This window comes from Equus asinus, chromosome 28 (assembly GCF_041296235.1).
Source record: "Equus asinus isolate D_3611 breed Donkey chromosome 28, EquAss-T2T_v2, whole genome shotgun sequence".
NCBI classification, from domain to species: domain Eukaryota; kingdom Metazoa; phylum Chordata; class Mammalia; order Perissodactyla; family Equidae; genus Equus; species Equus asinus.
In genome coordinates this window covers 30,577,887-30,598,506 of record NC_091817.1, presented here as the reverse complement: position 1 = coordinate 30,598,506, position 20,620 = coordinate 30,577,887, and the positions used below count along the sequence as shown (strand labels likewise).

Here is a 20,620-nt window from a genome sequence, read left to right as displayed (position 1 = left end):
GGAAGACATATAAGCAAATAGAGATATTTTCATTTTCTCTGGCAGAACTGGCAAGGGAGCTGATAACCCTCAGCAGCTTGAAACTCATAACGGTTACTGAAGGATTCCCCACTTTAGCCTGTTGCTCAGTTTTGTTTAAACCCAGAGCAGCAGAATCCTTAGAGCTGAGATTTGTGGGTTCTTGTTTACCTGTAGACCAATGGTTCTCAAAGTTGCTTGCATCGGAATATCATGGAAGGCTTAATATAACAAAGATTTCTGGATCCTACCCTCAGAGCCTCTGATTCAGTAGGTGTGGGGTCAGGCCTGAGAATTTTCATTTCCAACAAGTTCCCTGAGAGTTGTGATGCTCTGGGGACCCCACTTTAGGAACCACTGTTATGGACCACACTCTGGAGGGCCAGGCTCCATTATAAGCATTTGGAATTAAACCTCAGCATCAGAGTTACCAGAAAGGATGCGATTTAATTTACTAGTCTAATACTGACATTTATTCCAGGACACTTCCCTCACACTGGGCCTAGCATACTTCAGGTTTTAGATGGCTTTTGTGCCAATGATGCCTTTCCCTGCACTGCCCGAATGAGTGGCTGTAGCTTACTCTTTCCTAAGAGTAACCTTGGACTAATGTGGATTCCTCCCTTGCATTGACTCTCTGAATTCTCTCCTTCCAGACAAAGTGCATCAGGAAGCCAAAGTCCCAGTGGCCATTAGGGTCCTTGATGTCAATGATAATGCTCCCAAGTTTGCTGCCCCTTATGAAGGCTTCATCTGTGAGAGTGATCAGACCAAGCCACTTTCTAACCAGGTAATGCTGCTTCCCCTCCCCTGGCTATGAGCAAGGCATTTGGAAACAGAGTTTGGTTTTGAGAACATCACCTGGAGATACATCCCATTGCCTAAGAAGGCTTCAGGGCCCTAGTTTAGCTCTGGAGCTATGCTCTCTAATTAAAACTGAGCTGCTTTGCCAGCCAGGAATTTTTGAATAAATGATGTGCCAATGTCAGCATGATTATTTATGGGCCACCTTTCTCTTTCAGCCAATTGTTACAATTAGTGCAGATGACAAGGATGACACGGCCAACGGACCAAGATTTATCTTCAGTCTACCCCCTGAAATCATTCACAATCCAAATTTCACAGTGAGAGACAACAGAGGTTCGTACCAAAGTTCCTATGCATTCAGAGAAGTAGAAATGGAAAATTAATGGCATTTATACTGCAGAGCACAAGTATTTTCCCTAATCTTAATAATGCCTTTCTGTTGAAGAACAAACAAGAAATAATAATGCCACCTTTATTTTGAGACATGGGCTCATGTGGTGCATATGAATAAGTGAGTCTAATTTATTTCACTTTTTTTTGTTGGCTTTGATATTCATGAAGCAGTGGGAAAACCAAGTGGGGAAGCTTACAGGGTCAATATGCAAACAACTTCATTTATCTTTTTTTTAAGAGGTTGACAAACCCTTGAGGAGAAGCATGACTTTATGAATATTGATATCAAGTAAAGCATTAAAAGAGATTAGTTCAACTTTGTAAGGCAATGTAATCTTTCAGCTGGCCTTCCCATCCAAGCCCAGTTTTAATGCAGTGTGGTTGGGCACAGAGCGTGATACCCAAAGGTGGGTGTGGAATTATTGCCTGAAGGACAGGAAGAAAGCATTGTTTGGCCACTGTAATCATGGCAAAATGTCATGTGATTGCTACTTATTGCATCAGTCAAGGAGGTTCTAGACTTACAAATTATTGGAAGTAGTTGTTTTTGTTGTATAGGCCCAAACTAATGCAGTCCCTTGACAAAGTTGGTGGCAGAATCAGGATCAAAAAATAGGTTTCTTGACTCCTGTACATACTATTTTGGTCTGCACCTGTTCCTAGAAACCTGTGACAATGCAGGTCTGTAGAAACAGGAAGACAAATGTCATCATTCGACAAAGGAATAAAAGATAGTCCTCTTGAGTACATGTGTTTTCATTAGCCACATGCCAGCTATGTACCAGGTTATAGATTGATTGCTTTCCCAGTAACTGAGATCAGGCTTATAGGATCTTAAATTAATCTAATAATTATTATTTCTTTCCCCATCACTGTTACCACTATCATAAATACCAGTAGCTATATGTTCCAGACACCATACCAAGATCCTTCTCATACTCTATCCATTTAATTCTCTCAACACACTGTAGGAAAACATATTATTATCATTCCCATTTTGAGGGTGAGGAAAATGAGGCACAGAACCATCCAGTAACTTATTCAAAGTCAATCAGCCACATGGGAGTTAGATCTAGGTTTTAAACCCAGGTAGTCAGAGGCTAGAAGTTACAGCCTTAACTACCGTACCTTAGTAGGTTAATTGTTAAAGCAGAGTAGTGTTCCCATTGCTTGTTGGATTTGGGAAGATATGATCTGACACTTTATTATTATTTCTTGAACTGATTTGAGCGTTTAATTATGGCCCTTATAAATCAAGCACATATCAAATGAGTCTGTGGGGTACAATGTCTTAGATGCTATCGGACATTCTCTCCTGTTGCTTTGTTTTCTGCAGTGGACGTGTTCTTGAGAGCCTAGGTGTGAAGGACGTTATATGGAGACACGTGTTCTAAAGGAACCCTACAAAACAACCTATGATTCACTTTGTAAATGATTCCCATCATTTTGAAATAGAAACGTTATGTGGAGGTCTTTCATTTTATATTTAATCTAGGATTTTTCTTTTACGTGTTGGCTTTGGTTGATGTGCACCTGTGAGCACCTTAAGCCCCTTAAATGGTAATTCTGCACCAAGACAGATGAGTGGTACTCAATTAGGAGCACATGTACCTCCAGTGGTACACGTACATAATATGGGAATTTCTTTTCGTAAAGGTGGATTTCTCCAAAGCAGGGAGACTCTGGCATGTAGTGGGCATTTAATAAGCATTTCCTGAGCTGAATTGAACAAAGTGGTATAAACAGTGTTCTCATAATACTTTCTAAGATATGCATGCATCTTTGAGTTCATGAGAATCCCTGCCTCCACTCTTGGAAATTTCTTAATTCCTAAATTATTTCTGATCCCATCCTGGGTTGATAGATTGCTCCATTAGCATAGGCTTATGGTAGTTTTATGATGAAGAAGACATGAATAACAAAGAACGTCAGCACACGTTTAGTTTTACCAATAGTGGGGTGATTGACTCTGTTGTCCAGAAAACTCTGGTATTCTCACATACCTCTTATGCTGCCACCTCTTTTATTATGTTTTCTCAGATATTTGTGGCCAAACTCTACCTGTGTGTTCATATAATCCTCAACTTACATTTGAGATGTATTCCCAGCAACATCCCTGTTTATCACTGGACACCTCCTGACACAGCAGGTGTTTCTAGGCTTTTCTTACTGTGCAAACTTCCCCTGCATCATTTGCCTTGTCTTCTTTCTTTTTATGTGTGCGATAATACTGAGTTGCTGTTAACTCTCTGAAAACATTACACTAAGACATATTGTTCTCTAGGGAGTTATAAGTATTTCACTTTGTTGCAATATTTGGGGATGCCATCTATATTTTTCAAGGAGATTGTATTGTCATGGATGAGCCAGCCTGCTACACAATCTATCTTCCCTGTCCTTTCCTATAAAAGACTATTCTTACATGGAGCTACCACTTTTCCAGGGAATTGCTACTTTTTAAGAAAAATGACTTTATTAACTATGGCAAACAGCTAATGAAAACTCCAATGTTTAGAGCTATTACAAAACCTGAAAGCAAAAACAGTCCTATAATTATCATTTAATAGAGTTTCTTTCTACTAGCTCCTAAAAGTAATTACATATTGAAGTAATCCAAAAGGAGTAATCACATTCTCCATCCTATTAATAGCCTACTGAGTTACCAAATTTCTCGGCTGAGACTGTTTTCCATAGAAAACATGAGATAATGGTTTATATCATGCTGAGTAAAAGCCTCAGATTTCTTCCTCTTTGAGTGTTTGCTTCCATTATGCCGTGTAGGTAATCAGGATTGTGTTTGCCTAAACTTGGCATATTTAGAAATATAACGGAAGCCATCTTAATACACACAAGCATTTTATTTCACTTTATCTTACTCCATCTACAGCCCGAGCTTCAAAGACAACTCAGCAGGCAGCAGGAAAGTAGAACACAGCCCATCTTGGGCTATTAATACCAACAAGGGTGCTGTTGGGGCAGGTGAAGAGCTGATCCGTCCAGGTTTTGAGATGTATTTACTTTGAAAATATCAGACTTATGGCATCTCTAAAAACACAAGAAATGTGTAATGGATAAGAAAGTGCAAAGAAAAAAATAATGAACTAGCTCCTCTCATCTGGCTAGCTCTTCATTGGTTTATAAAACTTTCTCCTGGCGATTGTTTCACTTGATTCCTTAAACAGCCCCATGCGGTAGACACATTGGATATTTTTATCCCCATTTTCTAGATGAGAAAGGAATTTGAGACTATCAGAAGCTTCAGAGACTTGCCCAAAGTCACGCTGCCAATAAGTGAGATTAGACCAAAGAGTTTGAGTAGTTGGAGGGTTCTGTCTGATGTATCCAACACTATGTTATGACTACAAAGCTCATGTCTTTTCTAGTTAATTCTGTTTAAAAAATCTTTGTTTACCTCCTAGCAAATAATAATAATCTTCAAAGGAGGAAAAATCTGACATTCAGTTCAATTCATCAATCTAGGATTCAAGGGAGACTATGAACAGAGAAGGACAAACCATGCTTCAATTTCAATTTTCATCACAGCCATAATAATTGTAGTAAAATATATTTGCAAAAGAGTTTATAATTTTCTTTTACTGCATAATTAATAATATATATTCCCTGTAGGAAAATTAGAAAATACAAACAAGCAGAAATTAAATTAAAGATAATAAAATAACTTGATAACATACTATCCAGAAATAATCACTGCTGGTTTTTAGACCCTTCCAGACTTTTTCTTGGCCTCTATTTTGATCTTTAGAAAAGGCTATCAGAAAATACATGGCCATTTTTTTCCCTCTTAGTAATATGGGATGCACACTTTTCAGCATCAGTCTGCTCATGTCAACATTTTCCTCTAAATATCATCCTAACATCCACTACAAGGCTATCTGACATCAGTTGACTATTGTTGTGTAAGTGCATTGTTTTCACACACCTTTGCCGAATCTCTATTTGAGGTTTAAGGATAAATTCCTAGAGTGGAATTACTGGCTCAAAAGCTTTTGATAGTTAATTGACAAACTGCCAATCAGAAATATTTTGACCACCAAAAATATTTGCAGTACCATCAGTAAAATAGGTGAGGTCCTATTTCCTCACATTCAAGCTGACTCTAGATATTTTTATTCTTTTTAGATCATTGACAAATTGATAAGTGAAATATAATCACATTTTAAAATAGTTTCTTTCATTACTAATAAAGCTAAGATTTTTAAAATAAGTATTAATTTATTCTTCTTTTATTTATTTGTTTTGATGAGGGAGAGTGTCCCTGACATAACCTCTGTGCCAATCTTGCTCTATTTTATATGTGAGGCGCCACCACAGCGTGGCTTGATGAGCAGTGCTAGGTCTGCTCTTGGGATCTGAACCAGTGAACCCTGGGCCGCCAAAGCACAGTGTGCAAATTTAACCACTATGCCACCGGGCCAGCCCCCATTTCATCTTTTTTGCTTTATAAATTGGCTGTTCATGTCCTTTACCCACTTTTTGAATTGTATATTCATCCATTTGCAATTGATTTGTAAAGCCTCTTCATCTGCTAAAGCTGTTAACCTTTGACCTATTGTACCTATTGTATAGAGTTCCTCAGTGTATCAACTTCCTTTCAGTTCTGATGATGCTGTGTTCTTAAGTATAGATGTTGCACTTTTTGTATCAGTTTTTCTCTGTTTACTATTATCCTTAGGAAGGCTCTCTTTATCCAAAATTGGTATCAATATTCACCTCTCTTTTCTTCCTTCTTATCTATCATGTTTCCCATTTCAACTGTTTCTCCATGTGAAATAAATATACAACCCCCATGCGTTGCCATTTCCTAAATATTATTTAAGAATAATCAGTCATTTCCAACTGCTTTGTAACACCATCTTTATATCATCTGCATTGCATACTCTACGATTTTGGGGGACTTTCAGTTTTTCTCATTCTATTTACTCTAGTACTAATATCATATTTTTCTTTAATGGTTGCATACATGCATATATTCAAATCTGACAGATGCCTTCTGCACATTATTATCATTTTATTACTCTTTCCTAAATTTTGGTTTCTTTGTTCCTCTAGAAAGAATTTAGAATTATTTTTCAGGTGCCTGATGTAAGTACCTTTGTGAATTTTATTGTTTATTTAATCCATTAGTAAATTTATGGATTAATTTAAGAACTAAAACTTTAAAATATTCTTCCCATCCAGAAGCATGGTCTGACTTTCCATTGAATGAGCTCTCTTTTTCTTACCATCAGGAATGTTTTATCCTTTTCTTCATTTTTACTCCATACATTTCTTATTAAATTTATGGCTTAGCTACTTTATATTGTGAATGCTGTTGTAAAGTTGATTTTTAACTTATATTTTCTAAGTGACTATTTTTAGTATAAATAGCTATTTTAACTAGTTCATTTATTATTGGACATTGTTCTAAAATGATATAACTTCTCAGCTAATTTTCCTGGATTTTCTAGGAGACAACTATATAAAAAATCATGAGAATTTGCTTCATCGTTTTTTAATATTTGGGTTTTTTTTTTGTCTTATTGCATAGATTTTCACTTTTAGAATATGTGCTAAATAATAACAATAATAATGACCACTCTTGGCTTAATTTTTACTATAATGAGGATATTAGTTCTAGCATTTCACCATTAAGCATAACATTAGTTGTTAGATTAAAATTAAGATCCGTATTGTGGGGTGTGTGCATTTGAGTGTGTTTTAAAAGGAAATTTCCTTTCCCATTATTATTTTATTTAAAAAATGAGTATTCAATATTTATCACAGGCAACTTTTGGATTCTAACAAGAAGATAGTATAATTTTACCCTTTGACCTAATGATTTGACAAATTAATTAAGTTGCAATATCCTAATATTCAACCTCATATTTTTAATTCCCAAACCTCTTGTTCCAAACAATGACCATTTGATAAAATATAGAGGAAAAAGCAAGGGGTAGAGATTAAATGCTTAACTTTATCTCTGGAAGGAGAACAATCTTAACACCTGAATATTTGACACATAATCCTATTACTGTTTTATAAAAGAAATTGTCAATTATTACGTTATTCCTAATTCACAGATTTAGCTGCTATTTTAAGAGATAAAGACACTGAAATACCGAAAGCTGGACACAACTGGAACACATCCCAGGTTCCTAGAACCCCAAGGCCACATGCTTTCCAATGGTTCTTCTCAAGTAAAGATGAAAGCCTGTCACATCATGGGGTCACTTTATTATTAAAACATTGTGTAGTCATTTAAGCAACAGAGGACAGTTTCAGGAGCTTGCATTAAGTTCCTATTATAACAACAACAAAAATACTCAGGATTTGCAAGTCAACAGATTAGAAGAGAAGCCCTTTAGATGTCATGAAGCACCTTCCTTATTTCATTTGACCTTCTCTGCCCTTGATGTTTCTTCCATATTTAGTGTCAGTGACATTCATCAAAAACTAGGTATTTCCTCATTCCTCATCTTAATCTCCTCTTTTTATCTTTCATAATCATGGAAAAATGAGCTGTTCTCATGTACTGTGGGCCAGGAAGGGCCCTAGGAGTAAGGCTTTAGCGATGAATCAGACATAGTTCCTAAGGTGGCTGTAGTGAGGAAGGACAGCTAATTTTGATAGTGGCTATTAGTGACCTATCTACAGAGGAGCTGTGACTGTCACGGTAGCCTCCAAGCAGGCCTATCTGATTCCAGGCTTGCCCCCACTTAACTCAGTCCTTGCTAATAAACATACCTGATGCTGTCTCTTTCTTCTTAAAATTCTTCTCTGGCTCTTCATTTCCTATGAATTTTACTGAAACTTCATAGCTTAGTGAGCAAGAAGTTATAAAATCTACCCCCTGTAAATTTTCCCTCCATCATATCCTTTCTCTTGCTACAGTAAACCTTAAACTCTAGAACTTTAAACCACCTCTAGTTGTGTAAATATGCCACACTTGCTGGGAATGTACTCCACCTGTCTGTTCTTCCTCTTTCAAGTCTCACCATAAATGAAGTCGCTTAGGTGAAGCTTTGCTGGACATCCCCAGCCTGTCTTGGATGCTTCCTCCTCTGTGCTCCAGGAACTCTGCACTAACCTTTCCTATTTCTCTTATCACTCTGCATTCTAAGCGCTCATTTCCTTGTCTGTCTCCCACTAGAATATAGGTTCTGTGGGGCAGTATCCTAACACTTAAGAAAAGAGAGTTGACCAAATGCATGAATTATAAGTGAAAAAGTTGACGGCAAACATGTAATGTGCTTCAGAAATTTCAAGGATTTGTTCTTAGTTATTATTAGGGGAAAAACGATTGTGTTATGATAGAAGCTTCAGGCTGAAAAAGACAACCCACATTTGGTGTTAGAATATTAAGAACGAGTCAATCACCCACCTCTTCCATCCTTTCATCCATTGGTTATTTATTATTCCACAAAGTTGTATTGGACATCTGGGGCTTGGATCCAGGAAGAGATGACCTTCAAATGTCTTCATTTTGCAAGTATAATATTATCAAAGATGGGCCAAGTTGCAGACTAAACAAGCTCTGATACATGATACCTTCAGAGTTAAGTTTGAACTGCTAAAAAAACAGAAAAACAAAACAGAACTGAAAAAAAAATTGCTTAGGAAGCATTTTTGGCTGATTAAAAGGGAATAGCCAAGACAGATTCTCCCTGATTAGACCAATTGGCCAACATCTTTCTTTCTTTCCTTTTTTTTCTTTGTTCTAAACCTAAGACATTTTTTTTTTTATGAGCAGCACCAAATAGCATCCAAATTTGTGTCTTGTTTTTTGCTTTTATAATTTAAAGATAGCCAAACAGATTTCTGTGGAACTTTTTTTCCCCTTAATTGCTTCAATATGGAGGATGCTCTGCTGGCAGATCAAAATGGCAGATGTCTTTTAATGCTCTGCCATTTTGCCTGTGTAAATAATTATGTTCCTTTTCTGCCTGAAATTCGTTGGTGCGGTTTGTCCAACACAGAACACAATACATCTGGGAACCCATCGCCTCTCCAACTCCACAAAAAGGAAATAGGTGTTCTTGGAAGGTCAGACACATTATTTTTTCAAGGTTCCCTCTGGTCATTGACTTAACTAACTCCTAGGGTTTCTCAACTCACTAAAAGACCCTAAATGTTTATACCCCGCTGAATTCCTTAGTAGATTTCCTTGTCTTAAACCAAGAAATATTTAGGCAGTATGTTTCTTACTCCTTCCCTATCATCAAGGAGAAAATTATCCTCAAACGAAAGTGGAGGGAGGGGCCGGCCCAGTGGCATAGTGATTAAGTTCATACGCTCCACTGTGGCGGCCCAGGGTTCGCAGACTTGGATCCTGGGCGCAGACCTACATACCGCTCATGAAGCCATGCTGTAGCAGCACACAGAGGAACTAGAAGGACTTACAACTAGGATATACAGCTATGCACTGGGGCTTTGGGGAGACAAACAATAGAGGAAGCTTGACAACAGATGTTAGCTCAGAGCCAAGCTCACTAAAAAAAACAAGACAACATTTTTACAAAAAAATAAGGTGGAGGGAGAGTTGATTCTAAGGGATGTGCTGAAAAATCTATTAATGCCAACAAACAATGCACACTTAGATGTCTTGTACACTCATGCACATAAGTAATTATTCCTATGATGTTATTTGTTGTATTTAATATTTTGCCAATCCCTCAGTATCAAAGACGTTAATTAAAAGATCATGATTACCCCCTCCCCAGTAGTGGGCAATTCCTTGATTCAGTTGGAAGACCTTACAGCCAGCAGAGTCTCGGGTCAAGCAATTTACTTTGTTAGTATTTTAAGACTAGTCTCTTATTGAATTTACCTCATTGTAGCATTTCCTTCCTTCTTAAATATTGGAAAAATAGTAGATTTCTTTCTGCCTCTTGCGTGTTGGTTTGTTTATGAAGGTGTGTGTATGTTTCTGAAAATGCTGTGGGAAAGGAGGTATTAAATGTGAGTCTCTCTGCCATATAATTCTTAGGTTTCTAAGAGCAGTTCTTTTATCTGGGATCTGAGTCCACCTGGATCTTCCTGTAGGCTTTGATGGTGTCCATGTAATTATATAACCATGTCAGGGAAATTTGGTAAAAAAAGAACCAAAGTAATTTTCATACAATAATATCAGGATTCTGGAGTCTGCTGTGTGTTATTAAAAATATCGTGAAACCTAGAGGGGTTTGAATCTTAGTTTTGTTTGTATTTTCCATATTATTGTGAGTAATTGCTTCCTTCTTTGTTTCTCAATTTCCTTTCCTATAAAATAAAGGTAATTATACTTTCTGTACATAGTTTCAAAAATTCTTTGGGATAAGCTATGCGGAAGCAACAAAGAGTAAGGTTTACACATATTACTAGCTCAATAAATGTGACTTAGTTGAATCGGACTCAGCCTAAATAATAAAAAAGAATAATGAGATAAAAAGATGACGATATTTAGCAGGAACAAAATCCACAATATATGTGCAAGCAGCATTGATCAGGTTAGGTTCAAAGTGCGGAGTGGTGGAAGAGGGAAACTGGAAATTGACTGCAAGGTAATGAATCGGTAAAATCTGACTGTGGAAAAGCCAGATTGATGCTGAGATGTAGTGAAAGGAACATCATTCAGCTATTTATTCTGTTAACACACCAAACACTGCTAAATGCACAAAGATGAGTGAGACAGGTCCCTGCCCTCAAGGAGATGACTGTCTGGTGGAGAGGTTAGGCATTCGAACAATCACATAAACTGTGAAACTGAAATATGCGATATGTGCCATGACTACAGGTAGATAGTTCATGTGGCATTCAGAAAGGCAAGAAAATAAAGATACAGAGACAAGCTGTTAAGTTCACCTTTAAGCATTAGTAATATCAGAAATATAAATGCTACAAACTTTAAAAATATTGTTTGAAATTTCTATTATTTCAGTCCCTTAGATTGAAGGTGGCAAACAGTGGCATCAAAAATTAAAATTAATTTTTCAAAAATCACAAATCTCAGCATAAAAATCTAAATAACTAAACTTTCCAATGACGTCTGTTGTAATTGTGTAGCATTTATACTTCTGAAATTCTTAGAGCTTAAAACTCCACTAAGGCTTTTGGGACACACACTATATACAGTGTATGTATTTTACATATGTGCTTATATATATATAGTTTTCTATTATCATGGTAAAGCTATTGCCACATTTCTCTGGATAGTGGAAAGAGCCCAGAGGAAAGTAATCAAATAATGCTTATTCTGCTAGTGACTGCATAACTAAGCGTCCTCAAGTGCGTGGAAGCCTTTTATGCAGTAGATAGATTACTTTGTCTCCGAGGCGGCAGCAGAAAGGGTAGAATAGCTAGATTTGGGTCAGAAGTAGATAAAATAAGAGCAAGGGTTGGCCTAGATTCTCCATATCTTTAACAGTCTCAAAAGAAGGGTCCCAGACAGATGTACCCTGGGCCTTTCTTCACAGGCTGAAGTGTCTCTGATCGGGTCAAGCAGTGGGGAATCTTAAGCTTCAGAGCAGAGGACAGAGGAAAAGGAGTGGCAAGGAAGAGCATGTTAAGAGCTTTAGGGAAACAGGTGAGAGTACAGGTGCTTTGCTGCAGGGCATCCTCTTTTCAAGTTACTAACATGCAGGGGCTATGATCATAAACTGTCCATTTTGCTCTGCTCCCAATTTTCCTTTTTTTCTTTGGCTAATACAAGGTTGGCACCCAGTACAGTCTATCTGTCGAAAGCTGTTTCCCCACCATAATTTTTCTTTCTGATGTCACTTGTATGTGTCCCTCCACTGGGCCACAACATCATCATAACCCTTACTTGCATCCCCAAACTGGTACCATGGAGACCATCGTTATCAGGGACCTGTACGTTTTGTTAGTGTAATGACAATGTATACAGGTAAAAACAGCATATGATTAGGTGGCCAGGTTGTAGACATAAAAATTTGAAACCTGAATTTATTTCCCATTAATAGAAACACTGCAATTTGTGCATGACATATACTGATAATTAGTGGCCCCATTTTCAAGTTTTTGCCTAAGAAGGAAAAAAAAAATGGAATTGTCTTCACGTCTGTGGCCAGAGTTGAGAAAGTTGGATGTCAGGATGAAAAACTAAGGTGCTTGAAACACATTTTCTTATCATGGGAAATATGTTGCCCGGGACTGAAGATTGTGAACTCTTTTCTTACCCCAGGCTGATGAGCGCTTCTGTGTAGGCACTTGGATTCAAAGCTGTGACATTTCCAGGAATTTGCCTGCCGCCCTTTGCCAATAAGTTTCTCTTCTTTGTTAGTCTACTGCTCAAAAAGGAGAGCTTCCAGAAAAGAATTAGTACTTACTGTGCATCTCCAATAGTCTGGCGCTGTGCTAAGTACCTTTGTGAATGGAATCAAATTTAACCCTAAAAATTATTAGTTTCCTGGATGCGAATAAAAAACTCAAGACATTTATCTAATATGTCTAAAGTCAGGCAATGAATATGGAGAGGATTTAAGATTCAAACCCAGGTCTATCTGACCTCAAATACTGAAAGATTTTCTCTTTGGAAGCTTTATAAAGGAGAAAGATCTGAGAAATCATTTGATGGAAATTTAAAAATTGATGTAACGTTTGTCTTTCTCTGCCTCATCTCATTAACCGTGGAACCAATTTGACACTTCCCCGAAAATATGTCCTTATGGAACCTCTTTTTTTTTCTTGAGGCACCTGTAAACCTCAGTAATATATATGTCCAAGTGAGGGGACCCTCTCAAAGACAGATGGAGGAGTGGCTGCCGGTTAGAATAATTTAGAGGAAAGAGAATCTGTAGTCAAACAGGATGCAAAATTGATTTCTAGAATAGGGGTTTTGTTATTGTTGTTAGTTTGTTTCTTTTTCCGTTTGTTTTTCTAGATTCATCTTTCGTGAAGTTCCTGCCCACAGTGGCTCTTTTTATTAGTGAAAGGTCAGTGATCAGAGTAGACCACAAGAAAGACCATCACAGGGCACAGCGCCGACTCCTCTAAAACAGCCCTCCCGAAAGAAAGCTCACCCTCCCATTGGTGGTGGGGCTGCTTAGATCTAGAGAGGAAATAGTTTATTCATCCAAGCAACATAGACCACCTCAATGCCACACCAGTCTGGTTAGACAGGTTTCCCTTCCACACATTCACCCGTCACCAGTTCCCCAGCCCTGGAGCATCTCAATACTGGCTACGTTTTCTGGTAGGAAACTGTTAAGTCTCCCGAGCCCTCTGGAAGCACAGCACACAGGACAACCACTGGCTTTTATTACATTATTTGGTTCCAATAACCACCCCGTGAGTCATGCTTGATATCAACCAGTGTTCTTCACTTTAAAGATGAACAAGTGAGGCTCTAGACATGGCAAATTAGTGTGTGCCCAAGAAGAGCCCCTCAGTCCATTTCTTTCCCACCTGTTGAACTAATCTTCAAATCCATATGTGAAATACGTTTGACTAGAAGAGATTAAAAAAAAATTTCTCGAGATTCTACTGATCCATCAGCCAGAGATTATAAAAGGTTTAGTCGGCTGGGGATTTTGATGAGCTTTTATATAGTAGTTTCAGCGTGTCTGAGAGGACTCCGCTGTTCAGAATATGAAACATCTTGAATTCACATGCTGGCGCCCGGCTCAGATCCATGTTTTCCGTTCGTGTTTGATTTTCAATTACCTTCACATGTAGGTCAGCCTGCTGAGATGCAGAGGCACAGTCTTGCATGGATGGCACATTGAAGAAGAGATTTTAAATTACAGCTTCCACAGGTTTTAAAAAACAAAACCGTTCACATTCTTTTCAACCCAACACCATGGGTGATAGGGTGGGACCCAAAAGATAAATTAACTAAATGATCTACTGGGGATGTCATCCATATCACAGAGGTATATTTGACCGAGCGATTTAATTAGTTTTCTTTTCTTCTTAAATTTTTCATTTTCATTTTTATTCACGATGGCGTTAGTGACATTTCAGATCATTAAAATGAGGTAGATATTGTAACTTTTAATTTATGAAAAGAAATATGGGACGGAAAAAGTAAGATATTTTGAAATAATCTGTGATAAAGATGCAAATATTTGTAATTGTTAAGCATCTTAAGAACAATGGTATAGCCTAGAATAGGAAGGAATAGTCAAGAAACTGAATTTTCAGTTAACATTTTATCTGAGCAGTTTGTTTTTATTATTTCATGATTTTTCCATAGTATAGATAATTTTGCTCCAGTGATAAGAGCAATATATGCCAATCACACAAAATTCAGAAAATTTAGAAACGAAGGCTGGCTGTTCTGCCTTGTTTTGATTGAGATGTTGGCAGCGAAGGGCAGAGAATCTGTCATTATTAGGCCTCCCAAAAACCATTGCATGTACACATCTTAGCTTCTGCAGTTCTTGGAATAGCTACCCATCCCTAAATGAGAGTGAGTCTGCCTTTTACATAGACATCTATGGATCTCACAGAGAATATATTGCATGTGCTTTAACCTAAAGCATATCAATTTATTTTTGAGATTTTACGATATCTTTTCCTACAACAAGAGCTAATTCGTGGTACTGTCAATCCATTTAAAGCCTGCTAGCTCTTGGGCCATCATATTGGTGACAACATTCATATTGCTATAGATTACTAATTCTTACCTCATCAACGGAGGCAGGCCATACTGAGGATCTGTGTGCCTGTGTGTGTGTGTGTGTGTGTGTGTAGGGGTGTAATTTGATGGAGCGTATTCAAAACTTCTACGGTTTTATAATACCAATCTTCTCCTCCAGAGCATACAGCCTGGGAAAAATATTTTTGGCTGGTAGAGATATGCAGAAAACATGATGAGGAAGCATTTGGGGACATAGATTACAAAAGATTGAGAAATACATGAAAGCCAATATCTGGAATTTTGGTTAAACCTTTTACAGAACACAGTTGTGCATTCGTTCAACAAATATTTGTTGAATGTCTGCTGGGTGTCCAGCACTGGAGAGACTGAGATGAATCAGATAAAATTGTCTATTCCCCAGAAGTTGACAGTCTAGGAGAGGTCAGTGGTTATGGCAGCAAATAATGACAGAATAGCAGGATACCAATTTCTACAGGAATATACAGTGTCATGGGTCACAAAGGAGATGGTGGAAGAGGTCTAGAAAGGGCCCCCTGAAGAGCTGGCTTTTGGATGCAATTTTGAGGCTGGAGAAGTTCATCTGTCATGATAAAAAGAGCAGCCTTTAGGGCATTAGAGCAGTGGGTAAAAAGCCAGAACAAACGGAAGAGCGTGATGTGCTTGGGGAATAGAAGTAAGTTCTACTTGTCAGGCTGAACTGGAATGTGTGGGAAGGGGTGGGATGGGAGCCTGGAAGGCAAACTCAAGTCTAGATTAGGGAAAAATCTGGCGGTCCGCTGTGTAGAGGTGGACTGTGTTGTGTGGGCAAGACAGAAAACTTGGAATCGTTTTAAGCAGGAGGAGCGACATGTTTAACTGAGTGGCTAGTGGGGCTTGAATTTCAAAGGAACTGTAAACCTGCTGCTGGGTTTATAAAATATTTTCTCTTTAAAGACGATATTTTCCTTTAGGACTCATGCGTGGGTTCATAGTTTGGGCAAGGTTTCAGGGTAGATTGGAAATCTCTTAAAGAAGCAAACAAACAAAAACTGGCCAAAGGCTTTTCATGAACCAGAGAAAGTACAAACATGAAAAGAAGCTTTTTTGTGTTTTTTTCTCATATTCACTTACATATTTAATTATATCCTATACTAACAGAGTATGTGGTTGAAGCCCACACTCTCTTGGGGTATCTGATGAAGGGGCAATGCTCAACCAGAAAATGGGGTGCTTAGCTTGCTAATGAGGCCCCTCAGTATTTACCAAATAAAAAAGAGCCAATTTCTGGGTTTTATCCCAAAATGCAAAGAGATCATTCTGTGATCTTGTCATGCCAAATGACAGCAGCTTCCATAGATGCCTAGATTAAAGAGCAAGTGGGGAAGATTCTGGTTGCTAAGTTGGGTGATGAGAAGAGCACCCTCAAATCTGCCAAGCTGAATGCAAAAATGGGAAGACTGTGTTTCAAACGGTCTAGCCTAAGATCGCACTGTGTCTCCCCTCTCCCAACAGATAATACCGCAGGGGTGTACGCCCGGCGTGGAGGGTTCAGCCGGCAGAAGCAGGATTTGTACCTCCTGCCCATCGTGATCAGTGATGGTGGAATCCCGCCCATGAGCAGCACCAACACCCTCACCATCAAAGTCTGTGGGTGCGACGTGAACGGGGCGCTGCTCTCCTGCAATGCTGAGGCCTACATCTTGAATGCTGGCCTGAGCACCGGGGCACTGATCGCCATCCTTGCCTGCATCGTCATTCTCCTGGGTAAGGGCTCTCACTTACAGGGAGGGCCTTACAACCAGATACCCATCCTCGAAACACATATATTTCTTGAGGTCAGGCTGGTTTCTGGGAACTCTGCTACACACTGTGGATACAATTTGAGACAAGAAAGAGGCAGTGCCTGCTCTCATGCATTGTGTGGTACAGTGTGGGGAGCAGGCAGCAGACCAAGCAGTGATAGCAAAGTCAGGGAGGGTTATGATGAGCAGATTGTGGGGCATCACAGGACTACACAGCAGAAGCTGTCGGGGGCACTGTGAGGGGACATCAGAGAAGGTTTTGCAGAAGAATGTAGGCAGACATCGAGTGTTTGAGCAATGATTTGCCTTGCAAGAGGAAGGAGAAGAGTTAGAGGAGAAAGAATAATCCTGACACAAGAGACAGTGTGTGAAGGACTCAAGGAACTGGGCGAAAGTTGGCCTGGCTAAAGCTGAGTCTTGACTCCTCTTCTATCATCATATATAATATCTGAGTGCAGGCCTCAGCTTATGGGGCTCCTGGGAAGCTTTTCCTGCACTTGCCAGCTGAGTTAGTTCTTCTGCACTTTCATCCCATCTGTGGTTTACTCTGTAACAACAAGAGTGTGCTGATGCAAATAGCATCTACCATTGCTGGGCCTCAGGAAGATTAGATCATTGGTCTCAACAGAAATCGAGATTCAAATCCAAGTATGTATGATATCAAATTTATGCTTATTCCATAATGTATTGTCTTCCATTGAGTGAATTAGTAGGGCTCAGCTACGTGAGGAAAAGCCAGTGAGCTTAGTTCAACAGATAGTTACTGAGTGTTATCTGGGTACCAGGCCCTATGTTCAGCCCTGGGGGATAAAGAGAAGAATCATAGAAGATCTCTGTACTTGAGAAGTTCATAGTCTGTCGAGGAAAATATGCATGAACAGGTAAACTACAGAGGCATATGGTTTGTGCCATGAACCAAAGGTGGTGGGGGTACAAGAGTAGCAAATGCCTGACATTGCCTGGGAAGGTCAGAGACATCTTCCTGGAGGATGTAACATACTTTGTCAGATGCTGAAAGAGTTTTCCAACTGGTGAAAGGGTCTAGAATGGATATTCCAAGCAAAGGGAACAGAACACGAAAGAGCTCTGAAATTCATAGTCTAGTAGAGGAGCCAGATGTGTAAACCAGGTGATAAGTGTTATGATGATGGTAAGAACAGGGCCAGGTGGGTGCATGGAGTGGGTGCCAATAGCCCTGTTTAGTGTCAGGATGGGGTTCCAGGAAAGGTTTCCACGATGAAAGATAAGACAGAGTCAGCCAAGCAAAGAAAGCAAAAGGAGTGGTCTGGTGGGAAGTGTTGTCAAGAACAAGGCACAGAGGAAGGACTCTGCTTGGTGAGCACTGGGAGCCATGTGCAGCCTGGCAAGTACACGCCCTCATCCCTGCATCTCAGAGTGATGGTGGGCCCAGAGGGGCTCTAAGTCCACTTCCCAAATTCAGCCACAAACATTTTCTTCAGTATTGCTAAGTGTGTGGGAGAGTGTTCTAATGGAACGTTGTAAAAACATCTTGTGGGGAGGTGGGGGGATCGATAAAGAATTAAGCAGCATCTGAGTTTTCCTTATAAGGAACTCTGCTCACTCATCTTAGATGCCCTGAGCTTAGTGGAAGCCCCTCTCTCAGGGAAGAGATGGAGTTGCTTCATCTGGAGTTTCAGCTGATGCTATTTTCCTGTATTCAAATAAGCTAGAGAAGATTTGTCTCTCGGGGGTCTTTATAAACTTCTGCTCTTCTACTTGGTGGTCTGAAGAGAATCTAGCCATGCTTATGATAAGATTTCTTGTTGACCCCACCCCCAGACCTCTGGGCAGGAGCTAAGCATCAACTCCTATAGAAAGTTAGGACCCAGAGTTTCTGACTGTCCTCATTCCCAAACTTTGGAGAGGCAGCTGTCTTCCTTTGCACAAAGAAATGAGCATAAGCCACTTTTAGGAGGCTGCAGACGAACATATTTAGAATGTTTCTAATTCTTAGGAAGATGACTTCCAAATAGTGTTGGATTCATTTGTAAAGAGCTCAAAATAGTTCCAGCTTGCCGGTTTGTTTGGATATAATATTTTCCTGGCAGCATTTTGCAGAGCACGAGCCAGGTGGGGGGCCATTTTGCACACTTTGGGGATTCTAGGTGGAGCTCTCATTTCATAGCTGGGCTCCATGTCTGAAGCCTGTGCACACCATGCTCTATGCCCAGCAGACTCCCCTCTATACCTTCCAGAATCCGGGAATGCCGGCCTTCACCTGTGCTTACTTTCTTCTTCTTTCCTTGCAGTCATCGTAGTGTTGTTTGTGACCCTGAGAAGACAAAAGAAAGAGCCACTCATCGTCTTTGAGGAAGAAGACGTCCGTGAGAACATCATTACCTATGATGATGAAGGGGGCGGGGAAGAAGACACAGAAGCCTTTGATATCGCCACCCTCCAGAATCCTGATGGTATCAATGGATTTATCCCTCGCAAAGACATAAAACCCGAGTATCAGTACATGCCTAGACCCGGGCTCCGGCCAGCGCCCAACAGTGTGGATGTGGATGACTTCATCAACACTAGAATACAGGAGGCGGATAATGACCCGACTGCCCCTCCTTATGACTCCATCCAAATCTACGGTTACGAAGGCAGGGGCTCGGTGGCTGGGTCGCTGAGCTCCTTAGAGTCTGCCACCACAGATTCAGACTTGGACTATGACTACCTACAGAACTGGGGACCTCGTTTTAAGAAACTAGCAGACTTGTATGGTTCCAAAGACACTTTTGATGACGACTCTTAACAATAACGATACAAATTTGGCCTTAAGAACTGTGTCTGGCGTTCTGAAGAATCTAGAAGATATGTAAACAGGTATTTTTTTAAATCAAGAAAAGGCTCATTTAAAACAAGCAAAGTTTTACAGAGAGGATACATTTAATAAAACTGCAAGGACATCAAAGTGGTAAATACTGTGAAGTACCTTTTCCCACAAAAAAAGGCAAATATTGAGGTTGTTTATCAACTTCTAGAGAAAAACCACTTGGCATACAAAATGTTTAAGTGAAGGAGAAGTCTCATGGTGAACTTACAATGAAGGGAAATTGTTTATGTGTTATGAACATCTAAGTCTTTCTTTCTTTTTTTTTTTAATTTGTCAAAGAAGCTTCCACAAAATTAGAAAGGACGACAGTTCTGAGCTGTAATTTCGCCTTAAACTATGGACACTCTATATGTAGTGCATTTTTAAACTTGAAATATATAATATTCAGCCAGCTTAAACCCATACAATGTATGTACAATACAATGTACAATTATGTCTCTTGAACATCAATCTTGTTACGCTGATTCTTGTAAATCTTTTTGCTTCTACTTTCATCTTAAACTAATACGTGCCAGATATAACTGTCTTGTTTCAGTGAGGGGCGCCCTATTTCTATGTCATTTTTAATGTATCTATTTGTACAATTTTAAAGTTCTTATTTTAGTATACATACAAATATCAGTATTCTGACATGTAAGAAATGTTACGGCATCACACTTATATTTTATGAACATTGTACTGTTGCTTTAATATGAGCTTCAATATAAGAAGCAACCTTTGAAATAAAAAAAGATTCTTTTTTAATTCTGGGTTTGAGTCTTAACATTGAAAAAACTTGAGTGTTCCTAATGACCCGTTTATATTTCTAATTTATGATAATTGTGATCTTTTAATAACCCTATTTATGATCTGTTGTAGTCTGCTGCTTTTATTGTTTATTTAAAATCAGATATGCTTTGCAAATGTTCTTTTCAGACAAGATTCTGTAACATCGTGTAAAGCTTTTGTACATTGTCGGTGTTAGCTTCCTGGCTTCTCTTCGCACACATCTTCTGAAAAAGAAGGATGGTAAAGCTCTAGGTCAATCTATGATTTTGCAATAACTTGTTATATAATATGCATTTATCTTGTATATCAGTAATTCGATGGTTCTGAGGGACAAATCCGTGAAGGAATGAAATTCTCAGAACTCTGAAGTTCCAGATGTAGATTTTATGCCCCATACTGAGCATT

The 20,620-nt window shown here is 39.0% G+C and overlaps 1 protein-coding gene across 1 annotated transcript in view; it reads left to right on the top strand.

Moving 5' to 3' along the window:
• The window catches only part of CDH11 (cadherin 11), a 145,459-nt gene extending 125,268 nt beyond the window's left edge, over positions 1-20,191 (top strand). The window contains exons 10-13 of the mRNA XM_014854450.3: positions 675-808; positions 1,041-1,158; positions 16,310-16,561; positions 18,870-20,191. Of these exons, the coding sequence (XP_014709936.1) occupies positions 675-808; positions 1,041-1,158; positions 16,310-16,561; positions 18,870-19,366 (1,001 nt within the window). The 3' untranslated portion in view covers positions 19,367-20,191. The remainder of the gene's footprint in view (positions 1-674; positions 809-1,040; positions 1,159-16,309; positions 16,562-18,869) is intronic.
• The last annotated feature ends 429 nt before the right edge of the window (positions 20,192-20,620 follow it).